The sequence below is a fragment of the Bos javanicus genome, chromosome 20 (assembly GCF_032452875.1).
Source record: "Bos javanicus breed banteng chromosome 20, ARS-OSU_banteng_1.0, whole genome shotgun sequence".
Classification (NCBI taxonomy): domain Eukaryota; kingdom Metazoa; phylum Chordata; class Mammalia; order Artiodactyla; family Bovidae; genus Bos; species Bos javanicus.
In genome coordinates this window covers 28,247,106-28,271,702 of record NC_083887.1, presented here as the reverse complement: position 1 = coordinate 28,271,702, position 24,597 = coordinate 28,247,106, and the positions used below count along the sequence as shown (strand labels likewise).

Below are 24,597 nucleotides of genomic sequence, written 5' to 3'. Positions count from 1 at the left end.
ATATAGGTATAAAGGCAGATAAGTATGACTCTAAAGAGGGAGATGTTGAGTGATCAAATCGTTCTGTGTCCTGATTTGCAATAGTGGGTACATGATGCAAATGTGAACAAATGACATACACACTGGTGTCAGTTTCCTCCTTTTGATGTTGCACTATCAGTGCATAAGATGTAGTCAGTGGAGAAACATGAGACTTCTCCTCACGATCTGTGTAACTTCACGTGACTCTATAATTATTTAAAAATAAAAAGCAAAAAAAAAGCGTCTGATGTGCTTTAAAATATTCCGATTTCTTGGTCTGTCATATTCATTATATTTCATATTCTTTATTTACCTCTGAATTAATAGTTTAGTCATGTTTCAGTTTTTTTTCTACCTGAATCTTATTTGGGATTAACACAGTGTTTGACTTTTAGCAGTTACCAAGAAATGCTTCTTGAATTAATTGAACAATTAAATATGCTTTATGAAAGAACCAGCATATCAGTGCTTGGTCTCATATTAACCATCTTTCTTTCCTACTGTCCTCTTTATTTAGTCTTTCTTGTCCCTGACTGATTACTTTCCAAGGACTAGAAAAACATGCCAGGGATTTGACTGATGGAGTCCTGGAGACTTGGGCTTGACTGGGAGAGTTGCATTGCCTGTGGCGAAGGTAACAGAGTCCAGTCACGAATTCTAAAAGGCAGTGGCTTTTCGAGGACTTAAGATTTAGTGTTTTAAGGACAAGATGAGCCGGGGAGACCAGGATATAAACTAGTGAACCCTGAACAACTATGCGTTCACATTTATTAGGACTAGTTTTATAGCCCCGGAGAAGGCAGTGGCACCCCACTCCAGTACTCTTGCCTGGAAAACCCCATGGACAGAGGAGCCTGGACGGCTGCAGTCCATGGGATCGCTGAGGGTCGGACACGACTAAGCGACTTCACTTTCACTTTTCACTTTCATGCATTGGAGAAGGAAATGGCAACCCACTCCAGTGTTCTTGCCTGGAGAATCCAGGGGACGGGGGAGCCTGGTGGGCTGCCGTCTATGGGGTCGCACAGAGTCGGACACGACTGAAGCGACTTAGCAGCAGCAGCAGCAGTTTTATAGCCCAGTATGTGACTTTACCCATGTGTATCTAAAGAGAAAAAGATAGTCTTTTGAATATCTTTTGTGGTTGTAATTTTCTATGAAAATGTATTTCAAATCATCTGCGTCTTTAATGATCTCTTTCTTGGAGGGGAGTGGTTCTGTCAGTTTCTCATACTATGTTGAATTGTCTGTTTTTCCTTTTAATACTGTCAGGTTTGTCTCACGTGTTTTGAAGCTCTGTTATTAGGTACATACACATCTGTGATTATTGTGCCTGCATCCTGATGGATTAATCCTTTGGATTAATGAATGATATCATTATGAATGATATCTTCGTGTCTGTCTTGAGTTCTTTGTTATTAAACACTTCAGTCTTCTTATGCTTACCATTGCATGGTATATCTTTTCCATTTAAAAAATTTCAATCTACCTGTGTTTTTATTTAATGTGGATCTCTTAAAGACAGCATGGAAATGGATCCGGCTTTTTTAAATCTATCTATCCATCTTTGCCTTTTATTCAGTATGTTTACTCCATCGGCATTTAAGGCAATTCTTGCTATGGTAGGATTCATATTATTTAGTATTTGTTTGATTTCTATTTGTTCCTTGTGTTTTGTTCTTCTGTTCCTGCTTTCTTTGGGATTAAAGGTTCCAGAATGATTTTAGAATTCCATGCAATTTATTATTGTATTTAATCTTGTTTTGGGCTTGCTCTAGGAATTACAATGTATATTCTTACAGTTTCTTAGAGGTATTATTTAGGGTTAATATTATACCATTTCCCATAAGATTAAGGACCTTGAAGCTGTATATGACCATTTAACCCTTCCCGCACATTATTCTGTACCTGCCATGGGTACTACATTTACATGTTATAAATCACACAGTGCTGCATTTTTACTTTAAATACCCATGTGTATTTTTAAAACATTATGATAAATACAGTCTTTTATATTTTGTCAAACAAAGCATGACAGTTTCTGGTGCTCTTCATTCCTTCTGGGTATTTGAAATTCTAATTATCAGTTAGCCTGGGAACTTTGTTTGGGATTTCTTATACTTTAAGTCTGCTGAGACATATTTCCACAATTTTCCTTTATCTGAAAGATTCTTTATTGGCCTTCACTTTGGACAGATTTATGGCCTGGATACAGAATTCTTGGTTCATAGCTGTTACTTCCCCGTCCCCTCCTCCCACCGCCGCCCCTACTCTGCTTTTCTCCTGTCCTGTGTCCTCTGTAGTTCCTTACAAAAACTTAACACTGATTCTTATTTCCCTGTATATAATGTGTCTTTTGTTTCTCTTCTGTGAAAATTTCTCTTTGTATTTGTTTCTCAGCAGTTTGATTATGTGTGCCTGGAAGTAGATGTCTTTGCCCTTATCCTGTTTGGAGTATTCTGAGCTTCTTCAATTAACACACCTATGTCTTTCACCCAAATTTGGAGATTTTCAGCTTTATTTTTCTGCATTATTCTCTCTTTTCATCTTCTAAAGCTCCGATTATATAAAATATTTGCTATTTTGCTAGCGTCCCACAAGACCCTGATCGTCTCTTTGTATTTATTTCTTCTTGAGATTAGATTTTCCTTCCCATCCTTCAGTTCAGTTCAGTTCAGTCGCTCAGTCGTGTCCGACTCTTTGCGACCCCATGAATCGCAGCACGCCAGGCCTCCCTGTCCATCACCAACTCCCGGACCATACTTACTGTTTTAACATTATTGAGGGCTAATCTCATAGACGAGTCAAATTTTTTTCTTGAAGTAGGCTCAAGTTTTTTTTATTTGTTAATGTGTCGAGTAATTTGGACTGTATTGACTTGGTGAATGATACTTTATATAGGCTCTGTATTCTGTAAGTTTCTTCAAAGACAATTGATAATTTTTGGTCTGAACAGGTAGTTATTTTGGCTGAACTTGAACTCAGTTTTGACTTTTCTGTGACAAGTGGCAGCCCCACTGATCCATCCAAAAAGCTAATACTGAATATGTGCTGAATATCATGCATGTGTGTCTAGCCTAGATAACTGTGCTGAAAATACAAGTATCAATGGACCTTAATTTCAAGTGACTTGCAATCTAGTTGATAAAGGAGAATAAACAAAGTATGACAAATCCCCATGTGTCATGAGATAAATACATAGAAACAGTGGGGTTACCAAGAATGGAGTTGTTAAAAGTGATTTTTAAAACAACCCAATCCTTCTGAGTACAGGAGGTAGTTTATTTACTATATACGGTGATGATGAGAGATTGGTTTGTGAATACCTATTAGTTACACTGTCACCATTTTGTTAATTCTTTAAAGTAAAGGACCTGTTTCAAAAAGCACAACATATTATGAAAAGGCAATATTAAAAATAAATGTTTAGATCCTTAAGTGCCATACTACATGGGAGAATACTTCATTTTTTGGTAAGAAAAGATGATTTGATAAAACCTACACAAAATTCGGAGAAGGCAGTGGCACCCCACTCCAGTACTCTTGCCTGGAGAATCCCAGGAACGGCGGAGCCTGGTGGGCTGCCGTCTATGGGGTCACACAGAGTCGGCCACGACTGAAGCGACTTAGCAGCAGCAGCAGCAGCACACAAACAATGCACATGTTTATAAAGAACTGAATGTTAGACACTGCTGAGATAAAAAGACCTAGCTATACTAAAAAAAGTATCACAAAAGATTTATATTACTATGTCATGTATTTAAAAAATCTGTAAGATTCCTGTGTCAACTATCAAAGATGTTTTCTAATCCATCTTGATTTCTGTTTATACTTGTATCTGTATAAATTAATGAGTAACCTGAGGTTGGTTTTTACTGTGTAAAAGCATGTCTACCTTAGTAGTAACTTGAGCCTGTCTTTTCTCTCCCGCCCTGCCTTGTTTTAACAGTGTATCCTATTCAGTACATGTATCTGAAGATTACCCAGGTATGTTTTTCTTCTTTTTATTACAAATATTTATGCCATGATTCCTTTGAATATTTTTTCTTCTGGAGATGTGAAATGTATTTAAATATATCCAGGGGTGAATCACTGGCAGGGGAAGACTTAAAGATATAATTCTGTTGATTGCCTGCTAGGTACATGTCTTACCCTGAGATGCAGTCCAGAATCAAAATAGTTTCCCTGTGAAAACTATTCTTTCTTTAAGCCCATATGATAGTGTCAGCCTATGTACTTACCTCATTATGGTTAAAATAAAGGTTCTCTAAACTGGTTTAGTTGTTGGTTTGGGGAAATCATTTGGTTTTTCATAACCTAAAAATAATAGGTAGGAGCAACAGCTAAAACAATAGCTAAAAGTAATAGTAATAATTGAAAATGACAGGCCATTCTCAATTTCTCTAAGTGTATGTATATGTGATAACACGCTCAGTTGTGTCCTAGTCTTTGCAACTCCACGGACTGTGGCCCTCCAGGCTCCTCTGTCCACGGAATTCTCCAGGCAAGAATACTGGAGAGGATAGTCATTCCCTTTTCTAGGGGATCTTCCTGACACAGGGATCAATCCTGGGTCTCCCACATTGCAGGCAGAGTCTTTACTATCTGAGCCACCAGGGAAGCCCTTCTCTAAGTGTATATATAATTAAACAATTCTTGCAGCCGCCCTCTGAGATAGTTACCGTAATGTCCCCATTTTACAGATGAATGATGACAGTGCCATTAAGGAGAAGAGCTGTAATTAGAACCCAATAGTCCAGAGCCCGGGGACGCACCGCTAGACTGCACTAGGCTTCTTACATATGCACAGCCGTCCTCCCTGTGTGTCCTGAAATCGATTACTAGGTCCACAAACACTTGTGCATAAAAAGCAGAATGTAAGATCACAATAGATTCATTTTTTTATGCATCAAACCAGTGTCTGTCTTCAAGGCCATGTTCAGTCTTACTTTCTGGACTCACTGTAGTCTCACCAGAGCCCAGGATGTGTTTGCCAACATTTGTCATGATAATTTCAAGATATGAACAAGATTTGTTTATCTGTAGTTCTTTTCTCACAAATGATATGTATAACTTTATCTTGAGTAAGAGCATGAGACTGTAGACTTAGAGAAGATTGAAACCGTCTTGATTAGGCCTTCCCGGGTAGCTCGGCTAGTAGAGATTCCTCCTGCAATGCAGGAGACCCTGGTTTGATTCCTGGGTCAGGAAGGTTCCCTGAAGAAGGGATAGGCTACCCACTCCAGTATTCTTGGGCTTCCTTGGTGGCTCAGATGCTAAAGAATCCTTCAATGCGGAAAACATGGGTTCGGTCCCTGGGTTGGGAACATCTCCTGTAGTGGGGCATGGCAACCCACTCCAGTATTCTTGTCTGGAGAATCCCCGTAGACAGAGGAGCCTGGTGGACCACAGTCCACGTGGTTGCAAAGAATCAGACACAACTAAGCATACAGTTTACCCCAAAAAGTATAATGCAGGAATCTATTGTTTATCATACACTGTAGGAAAGATTAGCAAATTTTATCTGCTTATACTTCATATATATACTTTTTACTCCATATTCATTCCTAATAAAATCTGATGGTTACCAAACTGACCTATGTGTGTTACAAGTTAAAGTCATAATTCTAATTCCTATTTAAATCTAACTATTTTGTTCATTTACTATGCATTATTGAGATCATAATTTCTATATAAAATGAGTAGATTGCTATAATTTTGATTATATGTATTTTGAATATTAAAAAAATAATTAGTTAATAATGTGGTGTCAGAATATTGTAAAATTTATTTCTTTATCTTTTAACCTAAGTATTTCCTGTAGCAATTTACATTCTGCATTTAACCTTTTTGTAAAATCAAATTTAATATTTTAAAATAATTTTCATAAATCACAAATTCCTTTACTGTTACTTTGCTATGATCTCCATATATTTCTCCATATATATAGAAAGTGTAGCATTCTATAAAACTATTATGCAATTTTTAAGGAGAGTTATTCATTATTAAATATATACCTATTTTTAATAGTAGTATCAAAAGTATTCTAGGCAGATACTACTGGAAGAACCAAGACATGAACTATATAAAGAAAAAAAGTTTTTGTATGATTTTGCAATCAGCCCTCTCCCTTATGATATAGTATGCTTTTGATGCTGAATGTTTGCTTAAAGTTAGGAAAATAAAAGCCCTACTTTTTTATTGTTCAGTTCAGTTCAGTTGCTCAGTCGTGTCCGACTCTTTGCGACCCCATGGACTGTAGCACACCAGCCTTCCCTGTCCATGACCAACTCCCAGAGCTTGCTCAAACTCATGTCCATCGAGTTAGTGATGCCATTCAACCATCTCATCCTCTGTTGTCCCCTTCTCCTCCTGCCTTCAAGTTTTTATTGTAAATATAATTATTATGTGTTTCATCTGAGGTAGCTTCTAGAGATGTCAGCCATGTGTGATGCAGGACTTTTAAGTCAAGGTGATAGAAATAATGCCACAAATCAAAGCCCAGTTGAAGACAGTAAGAGAATTATTTTGTAGGGTAGGAAATATGATGGTGCCTTTAATTAAGTGAACCAAATATTTAGCTCCCTCTTGTGGCCACGCGGTATTACTCTGGTTTTCCTCACCATACAAGAGCCCCACTTGGAACTACGGTATACAGAAATTAAAATTGAAAATAAAGTATTGGTTATCATTGGTGCTTTTTTAAAATTGAATTTTATTCATGAAGCAAGTTAGTAGTGAATTTCCAATATAATTTAGTTTATTAAAAAGGAATATAAATAAAAACGTGAAGATGGAGAGAGAGGATCAGCGAATTTGGGGATAGAACCAAGTATTTTTATATACATGATTGAATTTATTCTAAATATAGTCTATGTATAGACAGAACAAGTGTTATCATGACATTTTATACGTGAAGAAGTGTGCTGAGAGAGGCTAAATATCCCCCAAGGCTGTGTAGTTTTGCTGGTAACCAAGACTCTAATTCAGTTCTGATTCCTGTCACTTCTGAAGATACTTCTGGAGAAGAAGTAGTAGCAGTATTTTTATGGAGCTTTCTTCAAAGTGAATATTACTATGATATTTCCCCCATTATTAAATTTAATTCTAGTTATTTGTACTAGGAGTTCAGTTACTACACTTGGTTTTTCATATAAATATATATATATATATATAAAATATTATATAAAAATTATATGCTTACTTTTCCTTCCCAGTATTCATACCTGTATTTTTTCTCCTCTTGCACTAGCCAGAACTTCCAGAGTGATTTTTAATAATAGATATGAAAGTTGGCAGCTTCCCTCCTTTTCTCAAAATTAGTGAGCTTGCTTCTAGTCGCTTTCAGAAAAGCAGGTATCATTTCTTTTCTCATTTACCAAGCTTTTTTTTTTTTAAAGAATGAATATTTACAATTTATCCAATTCTTGTTTGGCATCAAATGCAGTATCATATATGATTTCTCCTTTGAACAAAAGGTGACAAGTTATTTTAGCAGATATTTTAATGTTGCTCTATAAGAGTTATGTGTGTTTTGTCATATATTCTGTTTTTAAAGACTTCAAATTGCTGAAGAGATTAAACTGTTCTTTGGCATTTGATAAAACTTGCTAGCAAATCTGTCTGAGCCTGGTATGTTTTTAGAGATTGTTCTAGGGCAGTTATATTTTTCTGCCATGATTAGTGATCTGTTCTTTTTTTTTCTATTTCTTTAGCCATTTTTTAACACGTGTTCTTCCTGAAAGTTCACTATGTTGGAGAAATGTCCAAATTTCTTTTAGCAAAAAGTTTTTTTAATAGTGTTCAATCTTAAATCTAAAAATCTGCATCTCTGTGATTATTTCCCCTTCCTTATATATGTTATTTTATATTTGTTTTTGTCTTTCCCCCCTTTGTTTTTCTTCTAAGATGTTTGTCTATTTTAAAAATTATTCCAAACAAATAGCTCTTTTATGTCACTTCTAATTTCTAAATTCAGTAATCTTGATAGTACTTTTCTTAATTCCTTCTGATAATGTTCCTCAGGCTTTCCCCCTGCCCCAACTTTTTCTGAATTTATGGCTTAATGATTATCTTATCATTTAAGTTTGAAAATACAGTACGGAATTTTTTTTTTTATCCTATGAACGTGTATCAACATAATCTTCCCAATTCAAGACTATGCCATCTTATTTATTTCCTTAGGAGCAGATTTGCTATTTTATAATTTAACCTTTTAAGTTACCTGTGCCATCTATTGAAATTCATTTCATAGTTTGTTTTTGTTAAAATGAAAATTTAGAGGGTCTTTTAGATTTAGGTGTACAAAATGACATGTATATAAATTAAATATATATATTGGCTTTTCAAAATAGTGAAGAAATAGAGCAGCCTTCTGGTTATCTGTACTTCTTCATGGAGTTTATACTGTAGACAATTTGCTGTTTTTTAAAGTTAATTTTATTACAAATCAGGCTTCCCAGGTGGCACTAGTGGTAAAGAAACCGCCTGTCAAGCAGGATGCTTGGGTTTGATCCCTGGGCCGGAAAGATCCCTTGGAGAGGGCATGGCAACCCACTCCAGTATTCTTGCCTGGAGAATTCTATGGACAGAGGAGCTTGGCGGGCTACAGACCACGGGTCGCAAAGAGTCAGACACAACTGAAGCAACTTAGCACACATGCGTGTGTATTACAAATCATAGGTTGTGACTCTGTTGTGACAGACCAGCAGAATTCTTCCTCTTGGGTTACCACCTTTAATTAGGACGCTTGCCTACTGGAGGGTATGAATTCTCTCATTTCTCTATTTTTTTGATATTAAAAAAATAGCAAAGCATTGATGTTTGGATTCAATTTCACCACTTACTACACTATGTGTAAACTTTAATTACTTAAATAATTTGGGTGAATTAATTTCTCTGATTCTTTGTTTCCTCATCTTTAAAATAAGGATGACATTGATAATTGACTGGGTTGGATGGTTTATATGAATATCATATATGGGGGGAACTGTACAGATTATGTTATAAAATCAATACAGTTATTATCTGTAATTATTTCTATGAAGTTACGTAGTAATGAATAATAGAATGATGGCTTAAATTAGAAATAGAATGAAATAGAATAAAAGCAGTGGTTTAAAACACATGTTTTCATAGCTCTCTACTCATCTGTCCTCGGTCCACAGAATTTCCAGTGATGCTTGCATAGTCTGGCAGGGAAGGGAAAAGGAAATATTCATATTGGTAACAGCCTTTAACAAGGATCTCCATAGGTTCTCTACAAAATGTACACGTTAAAGAACCTAATTGTCCCCAGAAGCTTTTAGAAAAGAAAGTGGAGTCATGTCTGACTCTCCGACCTCATGGACTGTAGCCTACCAGGCTACTCCGTCCATCGGATTTTCCAGCCAAGACTACTGGAGTGGGCTGCCATTTCCTTCTCCAGGGGATCTTCCCAACCCAGGGATCAAACCCAGGTGTCCTGCATTGCAGACAGGCACTTTACCATCTGAGGCAGAAGCTTTTAGAAAGAAAAGAAATTGTCAGCCCTAAACTCAAGTAGGAGACTTGCAGAGAAGGAATTTGAGCTTGAAAGCATTCTGTCTGTCACTGACTCATTCTGTTACCTTAAATGCATTGTTTACCCTTTTTGTGTACTATTTTCCTATGTCTAAACAAAGATGAGTATTATTACAGGTGTCAAAATAGTTTGAGGAAGATTTAAAAATAGTTAGTTAAACAACAACAGCAAAAGAAAACACAGAATTCATTCAGACAGCTGGGATGCTCCTCAAAGCTACCCCATCAGCAAACCTCTTCATTTTATAACTGAGCAGAACGTGGCTTAGATTTAAAGAGATCAACAGCTAATTGGTAGCAGAGTCTAGATTTGAAGTGCTTTGTCTGCTCCTGCATTTCTCTTCTTGACCTGGATATTCCTCTGTGATCTGGCCTGTTGTATTGTAATGGTGATTTAATGGATACTGTTATCCATTGAAACTGAAAACATTTTGGTTTGGGTAAATTAAGCCAAAAGCAGAAATGGGAAGTGTTCTGATGCTTAAATACTAATCAAAATACAAACCAATAGAAAATCTCTTTAAAAATGTTATGTTGAATGCATAATCCTGTCTTTTAGTATTATGCAACATTTATTTACCAAATTATTTTCTCTTGACTCACACCTCACTTCCAGTAAGCCATTTGATCCTCTAAATTGAATTATTCACTTCCTTGTTTTCTTAAACAGAAAATTCTAATTCATTTGCCTCTTGATGCTTTAGCAAAAACCTCCTCATTCCATGACACCAAATATTCCATGATACTGTGTCCACTTTACAGATTTTTCTGTATCTTCCCTTCTGGTTGGTGGTTAGCTGTTGCTTCTGTTGTTTTAATCCTCTTTTTCTTCACAGGTTTGCTTCAAGGAATCCATTGTGCATGGGGAAAGCCCAACTAAATTGATTCCATATAAATAACTTTGAGTCCGTGAGGCTCTGAATGAGGGTTAAGAAATTTAAAAACTGGGTTTAAGAGCAGCTTTTGATCCTCAATTGAACGTGTGAGCTTACTAACAGAAGAGACTTCAGATAAGCAAAGTTTCACCTAATATAACAAGACAGTAATTAAAACTTATATAAAATCTGTTTCTTAATCTGGGGTCTCACTAGATAAACATAGAAATATCACACCCTCCTAGATGCTAGTTGAAAAAGAAATAAGAATTTGTAATTAGAACAATGAGAACAAAGTAATGAGGCAAACCAAGTCCAGCCCACCCCCATCACCGCTCACCTTCCTAAATAACTTACAGCTGTATAACTTTGAGAGTCTTTTGTGGCTACACTGTGAATACATATCACTTTTCACTTACTCACTCCTCAAGGCCTAAAAACAGTACAGATGTATCTTTGGAAATAATGACTTAGCTTGATAGCTCTCACTGCACTGACACAATATTATGAAAACTTGGCTCAAGATCTTTTATCATGTATTCAATAAGTCATCTGAACACTCATTTCTCCTAGCAGAAATTGATGCAGCCTTCTATTATTTGTTGGATGTATTTTATGCTTTCATTTTATATATATGTTTACATTTTTATACATCATTGATGAGCATATTTTAGGACCATTATTTAATGGTCTATTTAACTCTTTGTTAAATAGTTGTGTCACAGATGCCCTGTAATCATCAGTGAGCAAAAAATATAGCACCTGTGTATTATGTTACAATATGTGTGTGCCGTGTGCCATGCTCAGTCCTGTCTGACTCTTTGTGACCCCTTTTACTGTAGCCTGCCAGATTCCTCCTGGAATTTTCCAGGAAAGAATACTGGAGTGGTTTGCCATTTCTTCCTCTAGGGGATCTTCCCGACCCAGGTACTGAACCTGCAACTCTGATGTCTCCTACCTGGCAGGCAGATTCTTTACCACTGTGCCACCTGGGAAGCCCCAGATATTATCACGTGCTGTGCTGTGCTTAGTCGCTCAGTCATGTCCGACTCTTTGCAAACCCCTAGACTATAGCCTGCCAGGCTCCACTCTCCATGGGGATTCTCCAGGCAAGAATACAGGAGTGGGTTGCCATGCCCTCCTCCAGATCTTCCCAACCCCAGGATAGAACCCAGATCTTCCACATTCCAGGCATTTTCTTTACCATCTGAGCCACCAGGGAATTCCAAGAATACTGGAGTGGGTATCCTATCTCTTCTCCAGGGGATCTTCCTCACCCAGAAATGGAACCGGGGTGTCCTGCATTGCAGGCAGATTCTTTACCAGCTGAGCTACCAGGGAAGCCCAGATATTACCACAGACTTATACCAATATTTCAAAGGATGTTCTTCCATGAGTTGAGGCAACCAGTCACTTTCAAATGATCCATTACTGCATGAAATGTTAGAGATATGTTTGAATAGTCTCTATCCAAAGTCTGTACTTCTCCAGGAGATACAAGCATTTTTAAAGAAAACATTTATAATTAATTTGCACATTATTAATGTGCAAGTAAACCTGTAATTTCCTTCATTTTTTTTCCAGATTAAATCAGAATAATAGTACCTCATGAGTGTTGGAAGTGATGTAGCACTATTCCTTAATTGTTTTTAATAAAGGTTGTACTTTTTCAAGTTACTATGCCGTTAGTTGTCTATATTTTTTTGCAGATAATACATATGTGTCAAGTTCAGAAAATGATGAAGATGTATTAGTTACTACAGAGCCAATTCCAGTAATTTTTCATCGACTAGCAACAGGTAATGGGAATACACTGTTTTCTTACGTTCCTGGTTAATATTTTGTTGATTGTAGGTAGCTTTGTCTTTTGGTTTCTTTTAACCCATATAATAGATATTTATCTTTGGAATCTATAAGCCTGGTTCTCTATGCAAATTTTCTATTTAACATCACTAGTTTGTCTCTCAACAGTTTTTTAAATGCATAAATTAGTACTTTAAAAAAGTCCCGTTTAAACACATTATGTTGATATTTGCTTGTGAAAATATTTTCATGCATAACAATACTGCTAGACAAACTAAAAGTTTAAAAAACATAACACAACATAGATTCCATGAAATATATAGTGAGAGCTGACGGAATTTGTACTGTGGCCACTTTAGTTTGACCACATTTTATGGGCAATGAAAAATCAGAATAGTTTGTGTATAATTCTCTAACATAAGATAATTTCAAAACATTTCTTAATTCTCTTGCAAAAAAAGAATCATCTTTGGATGTTTTTATACTGAAACTTATAAATGTTTGGTAAATAGTATACTGAAAACTAAAATGATCCTTTAATTATATATTTCAGAATTAAGAAAGACAAATGACATTAACTGTTGCTTATCCATAAAATCCAAATTACAGAAGGAAAATGGCGAGGTATGTAAATTACATTTTATGTTTTATTATATTTCTTCAAAACAGTATAGATGTATTTGAAATTTCCCATGTATTTGTGGTTAATACCATCATTATTTAGATTAAGACTGCATGTAGTGAATGAAGTTCATGCTGCTGGCTTAGGGATTTATGTACGGGAAAGATAGCATCCTAAAATTAACTACCTTTAAAGTAGTAGAACATCTGATTTAAATCTAAATAAGGTGTGTACAAAACCTAACTTATTTTCTGTATTTTCATTTAATAACGTAGTTGACTGAAGAGCACTTACGTAGCATAGTTAGAACGACTGTATGTGGTATACAGAATTTTGATGAGATCTTTAAAATTTTATCTGTAAAAGATGGTCTTTCTAGTTAAAGGAGCACAGAGCTTGGGTATAATCTTACTATTTTTTTGCCAGTGTTAAAAGAACAATAGAACCTTTAGGAAATTTACTTCAACCTGTAAATAAATACTGGGACATTAAACCAACAAAATGATGGTGGGATCAACAATTCTTTGATTTTAAAACTATACACTGGGACTTCCCTGGTGGTCCGTTGGTTAAGACTTCGCCTCCCTATTTTGGGGACATGCCTTTTAGCCATTAAAAACAACAACATAAAACAGCAGAAGCAATATTGTAACAAATTTAATAAGGATTTTTAAAATGGTTCACATCAAAAAAGAAAAAAAAAAGGATCAAGTAATCTTATAATAAAACAAAAACTATGCACTGAAAGCCACCCTGCTTTCCTTTTAGTGTTATACCATTCATTCTGCACTTCAGTAGCCAAAGTGAGCATCACTAATTTAGCATTATCATCGCTAAAACCAAAAACTATATTTTATAAAACCTACATTCCCTTTTCTAGGTTTTTTGTTTTGTTTTCTTTAATAATTTGAAATTTGGTCTAGAAATTTAGGGATGATCACAAAACATCAAGTTAATAGATTCCTGTGTCTGAATGCAGCTACCTTTCTCTTAATTATTTTAACAGGGCCCGGGGACAGGAATAGTTACTTTAGATGAATTTTTGTCATTTGTACTTTAGACACATGACAGATACAGTTCAGTTAATTAGAAACTCATCAAGTATATTTAAGTAAATATCCTTTTGAAAATTGAAATTTAAAGCAAATAATTTCTACACACTGAAAGTTATCTTTGTAATGTATTTGTATGTATATGCATAATTTGATTTTTATATTATTAGATTCAAAGTGCCCTTTCTTTCATATCATTATGTGGAGTTGGCAGTGAAAGTGAGAACAATCTGGGATAAATAATGCTGAGGAATTTTTTAACAAAAAGTTGAATCAGTATGGGCTTGTCAGATGTTTTATCAGAACAACACCAAAGTTGTAATTGATTAACATAGTTTTTTATATACATCAAATATTAAATTATAAAACTAAAGACCAGGGACATAGAGCTTCATGCACCCACCACAAAACTTATCTGTTACTATCTTTCATTTTTGGTTTGCATTGCACCAAGAATGCTTTTATTTAAAATTCACATGGTATACACAAGACCTACCTTTTAGGTCCATTCGTTACCTTTTTTTCCGAAGGAGGAAGAGCTAATTTGACCATTAAAATTGTCTTCTTACTTTATTATTTTAAGGAGTCAAGACAGAATAGCACAGTGGAGGAAGACTCTGAAGGAGACAATGATTCGGAAGAATTTTATTACGGAGGACAGGTGAGCACACGAGGCTCTCCTGACACCCGCTCCAAGGCAGAGACAACCGCACAAGCTCTAGCAGAAATCTGTGCTTGTCATCCGAAAGGCCTATGGTTCCACAGCGCTCTGCAACTAATAAGGAAATTCATATAATTTATCTGTCGCTCATTCTCTATATAGTTTCAGAAATTAAGGTTGCTTTTGCAGTTCTTTGACTGTAATCATTTATTTACATTGAAGTCATCTGCCTTCATTACAGATATTTTGCAGACAGCATCTTATTACGCTTTTAACTGTTACATCTATCAAGCATGTTGTGCTCACTCAGTGTTTTGAAATGGTGACACTAATAAAAGCATGGATTGTTTTCAATGGAAGGTGATTAACCTTTATAAAAATTGATGGGCCCTTATTATCGAGCATCTTCATTATTTGTATTTACTCTCTTCCTTTTCCTTCTATACGAATGTAAAGTGTTGATCAGTTGTTACGAAGAAACATCATAAATTATACACATGGAAATGGCACCGCTGCATATGCATGCAGTATACGAAATAATTCATTATATTTTTCTAGGATAATGTTGAAATTTTAAACTGAGCATTCGATTTTAGGATATGGCTGTCTAAGGTATCTTGTTTTATTTTTGTAAACTTGATCAAATATGCTTTGTAATTTGGATAGAATAATGGAAAGGTAATTTGTTAAAGAGATGCTTTAAAGCCAAAGTTGTTATTATGTAAAGAACGCAAATAGATTTATTCATTTGGAATCAAAAACTAGTAATCTGGTCTATCAAGCATATGGAAAGCAGTAGAGGTATCGGTGGACATGAACAAAACTAGAATTCTTCTCTCCAGGAATGCCTGACTAGAAATGGGGTATTTTTCCTAAGATTCTTTAACCAGATAACACTTCAACAGTATTTAAAATAATTCTTCTAGTTTTGATTTTTGTTTACACCACTAATTCTTACAGAGGGGAAGTGAATGCTCTTTTCTTAGTCTAGAAGTTTTTCCAGATTATCTGCCATTTACTTCACTCATCTTAACAGTGGCATTGTTTTCGTATCAAAGTAGTCAGATAATAATTTTTTAAGCATAATGAATTATACCAGATGTATCTGAACCTAAGAACTTTAGTGAATATACTGCTGAATTATCTATATATATTTTTTATGAAGGCAACAGAGAAAATGGCCATGGCAGAACTATAGGGTAACCTGTCTAAGAGATTATTTGTATTTTGCTTTTTTTGTTTCTCTTCACCGTAAGTCACTCCTAAATGATTCCTTTTCATCAGGTTAACTATGACGGGGAGCTGCACAAACACCCTCAGCTTGAAGCTGACTTGTCGGCAGTGAGAGAGATATATGGGCCACATGCAGTTTCTCTGAGGTAAATAAACACCTTTGATGATTACAACTTAAAATTATTTGGAAAGTCATTGGAATTTTCTGTTGGAATTATTTAGGTGGAAATTTCCTCAGGCTCAATTATATTTGAAAGTATATGAGAGAGTCTGTTATGTTTCTGCTTAAACGAAATGGCATCATTATGGCTATGATTATTTTTTATTGTACATGTAGTTTAAGATTACATTCATTTCATTAAAGAAATTAGTTATTTTGTAGAGTTAGTTTGATAAAATAGCAGTCTTAAGTGGCATCATTATCAATTCCTGTAATAGATTTGGTCAGCTGGGCCCACGCTGTTATTGTAAATCAAAGACATATCTGTGTGAACAACAGAAGTAAATAATGAATAACCGCTGGTTTCATCACGTTGTGAGAAGTAAAGTGTTGAAAGTGAAGGTGTTAGTGCTCAGTTGTGTCTGACTCTGCAATCCCGTGGACCGTAGCCCGCCAGGATCCTCTGCCCATAGAATTCTCCCGGCAAGAATACTGGAGTGGGTAACCATTCCCTTCTCCAGCAGGTCTTTCCGACTCAGGAAATGAACCTGGATCTCCTGCATTGCAGGCAGATTTTTTACCATCTGAGCCACTAAGGAAGCCCTTGTGATAAGTAATCTGGTCCCTAAAAAAGGAAAGGAAAAAAAGACATAACTTTGTGCAGTGCGTATTTGAATGTTGCAGTTACTTAATTATTTGGTGATAAATTTCCAAACCAATTTGTATTACTTTAATCATTCAGAAGACCCAACTATCCCTATTTAGTCTTTCTTTTCTCTCTTTAAGAAAAACCGTTTTTTTTATTTTTTTTATTTTTTGCCATCATGCTTGTATCCTCCCACCAGTCAGATCTTTTTATTTAGATTTTTGTTTTCCTAAAGGGTGGTCTCCAAGTCTCCAGGCCCTTCTTACAGCCTGACCTCAGTTCCAGCCTCATCCACCCAAACCAGGATTGTTCCCGTTCTCCAGATACGCTGTTTCCCCTTGACTTTGGCCATTTGCCCAATCAGTGCCTCCCTCTCAAACCCTGTTGCTGTCTTTATTCAAGCCCCAGTCCAAAGGTCAGCTTCTCTTTGAGCCTTCCTGGAAGCTCCGGTGCAGATTGGTTATTCTGCCCTATCACATTTGTCTCTTACCTCATTTATTATTCTCTTCATGTCTTGTCATTATTGGTTTACTTCTCCCCCTCTAGACTCTTAATTCTGTGCACGGTTTTGTTGCTTGTGTACTTTGTTTTGGTTTGGTTTTCGATCCTGGTTTATAGTACAAGGCATGTATGAAATACAAACTGAAGGCTTCTTGATTGTTTTCAGTGGAACACGCATTAAAAATGTTCATATTCTCTGGTTATATTCTTTTCAGTGGACATATCCAGATTTTGAGAAAGCAAACAAATACTTTTAGTGGTTGGGAAGTATAACACAGCTGTAAGTTATTATTGCTAACTTTCATTTTATCTGCAGAAACAGAAACTCATAACCACCTGCAGCCTAAATAAGCTGGGGTTGTATACCCCAGACGGGGCTTCCCAGGTGGCGCTAGTGGTACAGAATCCGTCTGCCAGTGCAGGAGATGTTAAATGATTTGGGTTTGATCCTGGGTTGGGAAGATCCCCTGGAGGAGGGCATGGCAACCCACTTCAGTATACTTGCCTGGAGAACGCTATGGACAGAGGAGCCTGGCAGGCTATGGTCCATAGGGTTGCACAGAATCAGACACATGCTGTATATGTGACAGCGTGGCACATATACCCAGACCCCCTCTCCTACTCGTGGAGGAATATTAGACTACAGTTGAGTGAGTGAGATAGGGATTATACTTGCAAAAAGCTAATCTTGGAATCTTCAAAGTTTTAGCAAATAAGCTGTGATTATTTCATAGTTGATCTATGCCTCGGCTAGAGAATAAGGAAGATGGAAATTCAGTAAGTATTATAGAGTGAATAAATTAAGAAAGCAATCAGTTCAGTTCAGTTCAGTCACTAAAGGACAGAAATGGTATGGACCTAACAGAACCAGAAGATATTAAGAAGAGGTGGCAAGAATACACAGAAGAACTATACAAAAAAAGATCTTTACGACCTAGATAATCACGATGGTGTGATCACTCACCTAGAGCCAGACATCCTGGAATGTGAAGTCAAGTGGGCCTTAGGAAGTATCACTATGAACAAAGCTAGTGGAGGTGATGGAATTCCAGTTGAGCTATTTCACATCCTGAAAGATGAAGATGATGCTGTGAAAATGCTGCACTTAATATTCCAGCAAATTTGGAAAACTCAGCAGTAGCCACAGGACTGGAAAAGGTCAGTGTTCATTCCAATGCCAAAGAAAGGCAATGCCAAAGAATGCTCAGACTACTTCACAATTGCACTCATCTCACATGCTAGTAAAGTAATGCTTAAAATTCTCCAAGCCAGGCTTCAGCAATACGTGAACTGTGAACTTCCTGATGTTCAAACTGGTTTTAGAAAAGGCAGAGGAACCAGAGATCAAGTTGGTAACATTCGCTGGATCATCAAAAAAGCATGAGAGTTCCAGAAAAACATCTATTTCTGCTTTATTGACTATGCCAAAGTCTTTGACTATGAAGAAAGCAATAGAGATTATCCGTAAATTGTTCAGGGATTCCCTGGTGGTTAAGACTCCACACTTTCACTGCTGAGGGCCCGCGTTCGAAGCCTGGTCAGGGAACTAAGATCCCACAAGCTGCCTAAAAAAATAAATAGTCTGAAACAATGACTGATTTTTTCTTTTCTCTTTAGTTGAACTTTGCTTGAAATCTTAAAACTTTAATCATAGAAAGTTAACCCTCTCTCCCATATACAAAGAAGTCTGTATATGGTTAGCCACGGGTTCTTTACCACTAGCACCACCTGGTAAGTTGATCACTCAACACAGCATAGAATTTAATTACTTTTCATCTAAAGTATGTATCTTTGTTTAGAGAATCACTTTACCACACATTCTGATTGCTTTTAAAATTAGTTTTGTTTTTTTTTTTAAACACATATTTCTGGCTATCTTTGGTAAAGGATCTGCCTGCAGTGTAGGAGATGCAGGTTTGATCCCTGGGTTGGGAAGATCCCCTGGAGGAGGAAAGGGCAACCCACTCCAGTATTCTTGTCTGGGAAATCCCATGGATGGATAGAAGAGTCTGGCTGGCTACAGTTCATGGGGTCACAAAGAGTTGGACTTAGCAACTGAGTATCACACACACACCATGCTATCTAGGCCTCAATCATACCATTATTTATGTGTGAATATTTTTTAGTTTCTTCAGCAAGCATTTACTAAGTACTTATTTCTATTAGTACTTTCCATTATTAATAAAATAGTGATAATTTATGGACTGTTTAAATTAGATTACTATACGGAATTTCATTCAAGTGAAGTGTCTAAAGTCATAAGTGGTTTTGATTGTTTTCCTCTTGCCTCTTTCACTTATAAGTTTGATCCAATTTAAATCTTAATGAATGCAAGTCATGTTCTTGTCTGCTCTAGATTTTCTCCAATTACAGAGTATGTTTCCAGAATAAATAAGCTCCCAGAGGCCCCATGATATAAGTGAATCACAGCAGGACTAGTTTGATTTACTTAAATAAGAATGAATTTACTGTCTGGTCTAAAATACCGTGGCTTGGATACATGGGAGAAGGAGTAGTTAGGCCTAAGGTCTTGGAGTCATCTTCTTTGCAAAGTTCTAAGTCTATTGAAAACAGACTGTTCTAATTAGCTGTTCTTTTACTTAATTGAGGTTTATAAGAACTTAATGGAGTTTGAAGAGCAAAAGTACCTCAATATGCATAATAGGCTATTTGGTATCATTTTTTTTTATGTGACATCTAATGAGAAAGGCAGCTAACCACATCTAAGTTCTCTGTAAGAGATGAAAATAACAGAGATTACCTCAATTGAGGCAAAACCCTCTTAAAGTAGGTGAAGGAGGCTTTAGCAAAAATGACTGATGATAAATTTATTACTTAAGTAGGTAGTTTTAGTTCTACTTGACCAAATCATTCTAAAACAGCATTCTGATTGGGTTGAACCATACTTGTAAACATTGATGACAATTTTAATTCATAAGCTGTTGTAAAGGAAATGAGTTAGGTCTCTGGAGGAACACGATCAACCCTCTAATCAGTGTGAATGTGTTTCATCATGAATCAATAAAAGAATGAGGTTCTTTTATGTTTTCATTATAAATTTACTCCTATAATCAGCATTCATAAAAAAATTGATCAGTGTCATTGAAAACAATTTGAGATTAATATTTTTAGAAAGTACGGAATTACAAGTCACAAAATTCTCATTTGCTCAGGACTGAAATGATGCTGATAATTTGCTTATGATTTTGAAAGTTTTATCCCAAATAAAATATCCAGTGCTTCATAGCCATCCATCATCCATTTAAAAAATTGAAGGCATCTGAGTAATATTCTAACCTTTTGATTGTGACTAATGCTTAAAGTAGGTTGGAAGATTACAAGATTGTGACTATTCTGCATTTTGATCATTTTTTTTGTGGTTGGATGATTGTGTGTTTGAAATGAATGAGTAATTTTGGTATTGCTGTTTTGGAGGACAGGGCATGCAGAAGATGTTTTTAAGGTTTGAGGAAGCTATACTACTATATGCAGGCCCACCACCCAAACATATATCTCCTGGAAGAGAGAGAAAGAAAATGAAAGGAAAAGCCACATAAATCAGAGTGGTCCACTGTAAATGTCTCTGGATTTCCATAAGTAGTGGGTTAGTAAAATAGCTTAACAAATCTGGCTCTCCTCTTCTCGAAGATGGCAGGATTGCATTTCCCTAGCTATTATAACATCAGCAGTGGACATGCAACCTCGTGTTGGCCAGTGATATATGAGCCAAAGTGCTAGTGTGCAAGTTCCCATATCTTCAGGACGCCACCACTCTCTGAGCCCCTTGGCGACTAGTGAATAGTGTTCTCTCTCCTCTTCTGATGCCACAGTACGCAGGTAGTGTGAGTGAGATATAAATCCTTTCTGTATGTTAAGCCAGTTAGTGCTTGAGGATGTTGGTTGCTATGGTACAACTTACTCTACACTGAAGCATGTCATTCATCAGCAGATCTTGGGTTGGATGTTTGTAATGTCCTCTGCAGCACATTGATTCTCCTGCTACTGTGAAAACAGTCTGACTCTGAACACCAGGGGAAAGTGATGGCAGGAGGCACACAGCAGAAACAAACAAAAGGGAGACTCTTTCAAAAGCACTGGCATAAAATCTAGGTACAAGCTTCAGAATGTCAGATCCCCAACAGTCACCTCTGCTTGCAGCATCTGTGCTTTCCTCAAGCAAAACCAAGGAGTTTTAAATGGGGGGCAGAGTTTCAGCAACTGTTTACACTGTACTTCTTCTACACTCTTAGTTTAGATGGGTTTCCTTTCTTACCCGGATCTAATTTTTAAATTCGTCTCAGTCCTATTGTCCTTTAGAGAAATATATAGCTACCGTGAATACAGTCTTGCAAAAATGCCAAGATTTCTTCCTGACTACTGAGTTTGAATAATCTTGGCCCATTCACAGGCATCTCTCCTACACTGAGCATGAAACACACACTGAGTAGGCATGCGGAGACAGACATGCAAGCTGTTGAGTTTCAGATGTCAGAAGGAGGTGTATATTTCTTCGCAGAATATATTTCTTCTCAAAATATAACTGTCCAATTATTGAAAGCAGTAACTAAATAGCAATAGAAGTTTATTTCTCAAAAACTTGTGGTTGAGTTTCATGTATGTGTATTATACATGTGATTTGCTCGACAGTGGATAAGAGAAAGCTATATTTTTTATAACCAGAACAGTCCCTGCTAATTTTGATCAGATAGTATTATAAAACATCATAACAGTATAATAAACAAGCTGTGGTTTTATAGAGAAGGAGGACCAACATAGACGGTCAAGTATTTAATATATTGTAAGTTTGTATGTGGTGTCATTAATGAGGATGTTATCTTAATAAGCTCCGTTAAAAAATGGGAGAATGAATTGCTAAGTGTTCTAACACATACATAGTGCCCTAAAAAATGCCTGTTTATAGAAAGCAAATATTTCATACATATGTTCTTTATACGTATGAACTAGATCACATGTAAATATTCAAAATCAATGGCTGGATTTCAAGATCTGTCTATTCTAAGACTTCACTCAGATGTCTGGAAAGAAATTTATGGAGCATTTCTCAAGACCTCAGTCCTTAAGTGAAGCAACTGCATCAGATAATTTGTGTCGCTTCCCTTCTCTTAAAAAAGTATTCAAGTTCAATTTGATGTGATCTTTTCACAATGAATAAATGCAGGCAGGGCACGGAATTATTTTGGATTATTATAAACCCAACACAGCATTCAGTATTCAATCAGATATCAGGCTTCACACTTCAGGTTGCATTCATATTTCAAGCATTTGCCTTGATTCTGCATTTGCTATTCATGAGATTGGGGCTACTGAAAGATATTCAGATACAGAAGCAATCCTGAGACTGGGTCATTGCATCTGGGCAGACTGTAATCACACTTTGTAATCTTGCAGTGGGAAACGTGAAATGAATGGCATTATATAAAAAGGGCATCACAACAGAAATTGGTTTGCATACACACAGTGTTGTTGTGAGTTCTTTGAAGTGTGGCATAAAAACAAACAGTATAACTATTTACAGATCTACAGCTGCAGAATCCAGTTAATTGCAAACCTTTAATGTCTCTGCTTCCTTAAAATTCTATACTCCTGCTCTGCTGTGGTGAAAGAGCACTTGTAACCCTTTTGTTCCTGTGTTTGTTTTTTTTGAAAGAAATTGATAGTATTAGAAATTAAAGATACTTTTAACTAAAAAACGTGAAAGAAAGTGAAAGTGAGTCACTTAGTTGTGTCCGACTCTTTGTGACCCCATGGACTCTAGCCTGCCAGGTTCCTCTGTCCATGGGACTCTCCACTCAAGAATACTGGAGTGGGTTGCCATGCCCTTCTCCGGGGGATCTTCCCAGCACAGGGATCAAACCCAGGTCTCCCACATTCTAGGTAGATTCTTTACCATTTGAGCTACCGAGGAAGCTCTTTAAAAAGTGTTGAAAAATTACATAAAGAATAAAATTCACATATTAAAGGTTTTATAAAGAACATATGTCACATTCTAATCATAACTCTATGATTTGTTCTGCTGAAGTGGTATAGAAATCTATGTATGAAGAAAACAGCTGGGGTAAGGTTTGTACTGACTTTTGTTATCTCTGCTGCACTTTTCTCTGCTTTTAAATATACCGAAGTCTTGCCATCATAAGTAAATCCAGAGTTATTCTTCCCTCTGAAATTGGCAAAGATGGGAGAAAAAAATGCCTGGTGATGATGAGAATGTGGGAAATGGCTACTGTGAGAACCTGGCTGATGTGATTATAAGTTGTTTTAACTTTTTAAAAATAGTAACTAAACAGTATATATTAGGATTACCAAATATAGTTATGCTATTTTTTCAATTATTAATTCTGGAATTTATCTCTGAGAAGACAGCTGCATGTAGACTTCTATCCAGAGGGCCATTTATCAATATTAATAGTGTAAAAAAATTGAGATCACCCTCATGTTGTATTATATAATTTTATTCATACAAATTTATAGATTTAAATTTATGGTTTTAAAGAATATTCCACAAGGTAAAAAAAAGTACTCATTATAGAATAAGTGGAAGAGCAGGACAAAAATTTTTACATACCTATTATCCTTAGTAATGTGTATTATAATGATATATTAATATATGAAAGAGACTGGAATGAATATAAAGGAAAACTATTGTGTCTGAGTGGTATTAAATTTTATTACAAGTTATTTATTGTCTGTTTTTCTCTTTCTCACATTTTATATGAGTCTATATTGCCATTGTAATCAGAAAAAGATTTTTTTAGAAAATAGTTTTTTTTTACAAAATAAATGTTACCCACAGCCTATATGTAATATACAAGTCCTCTTCCTATTTTTTTGGTGTTCCGATTTCTATTTTATTTTAAAAAAATTATTTCACTCTCCATAATGTTTTGGTATTCTACTTGCTCAGTGAACAGTATATATTTGGAACATTTCCCTCATGATACTAAATATTTTTATATCAACATTTTTAGTAATGGATAATTTAAAAAAATTATACCATCATGCCACAGTTTAAGTATTTCCTTATTATTCAATATTCATTTTTTCCTAATTTCTACATTGTACATATTTGTTCTAATTTTATGGGAATGGTTATAGTCAAGGTTTCTTTCCCTCACCAAAATGTCGTTTGAACATCATTAGTGGTCTATCCAGAGAAGGCAATGGCACCCCACTCCAGTACTCTTGCCTGGAAAATCCCATGGACAAAGGAGCCTGGTAGGCTGCGGTCCATGGGGTCGCCAAGAGTCGGACATGACTGAGCGACTTCACTTTCACTTTTCACTTTGATGCATTGGAGAAGGAAATGGCAACCCACTCCAGTGTTCTTGCCTGGAGAATCCCAGGGACGGGGGAGCCTGGTGGGCTGCCATCTATGGGGTCACACAGAGTCGGACACGACTGAAGCGACTTAGCAGTAGCAGTGGTCTATCCTCATCATTGTATT

General features: G+C 36.1%; 1 protein-coding gene across 3 annotated transcripts in view; it reads left to right on the top strand.

Annotated features, from left to right (window-relative positions):
- PARP8 (poly(ADP-ribose) polymerase family member 8) overlaps positions 1 to 24,597 on the top strand; it is a 196,041-nt gene that overhangs the window by 96,245 nt on the left and 75,199 nt on the right. For all 3 annotated transcript variants that reach the window (XM_061393566.1, XM_061393565.1, XM_061393567.1), the window contains 5 exons: positions 3,971 to 4,008; positions 12,167 to 12,256; positions 12,814 to 12,884; positions 14,518 to 14,595; positions 15,880 to 15,974. In XM_061393566.1, coding sequence (XP_061249550.1) covers positions 3,971 to 4,008; positions 12,167 to 12,256; positions 12,814 to 12,884; positions 14,518 to 14,595; positions 15,880 to 15,974 — 372 coding nt within the window. The remainder of the gene's footprint in view (positions 1 to 3,970; positions 4,009 to 12,166; positions 12,257 to 12,813; positions 12,885 to 14,517; positions 14,596 to 15,879; positions 15,975 to 24,597) is intronic.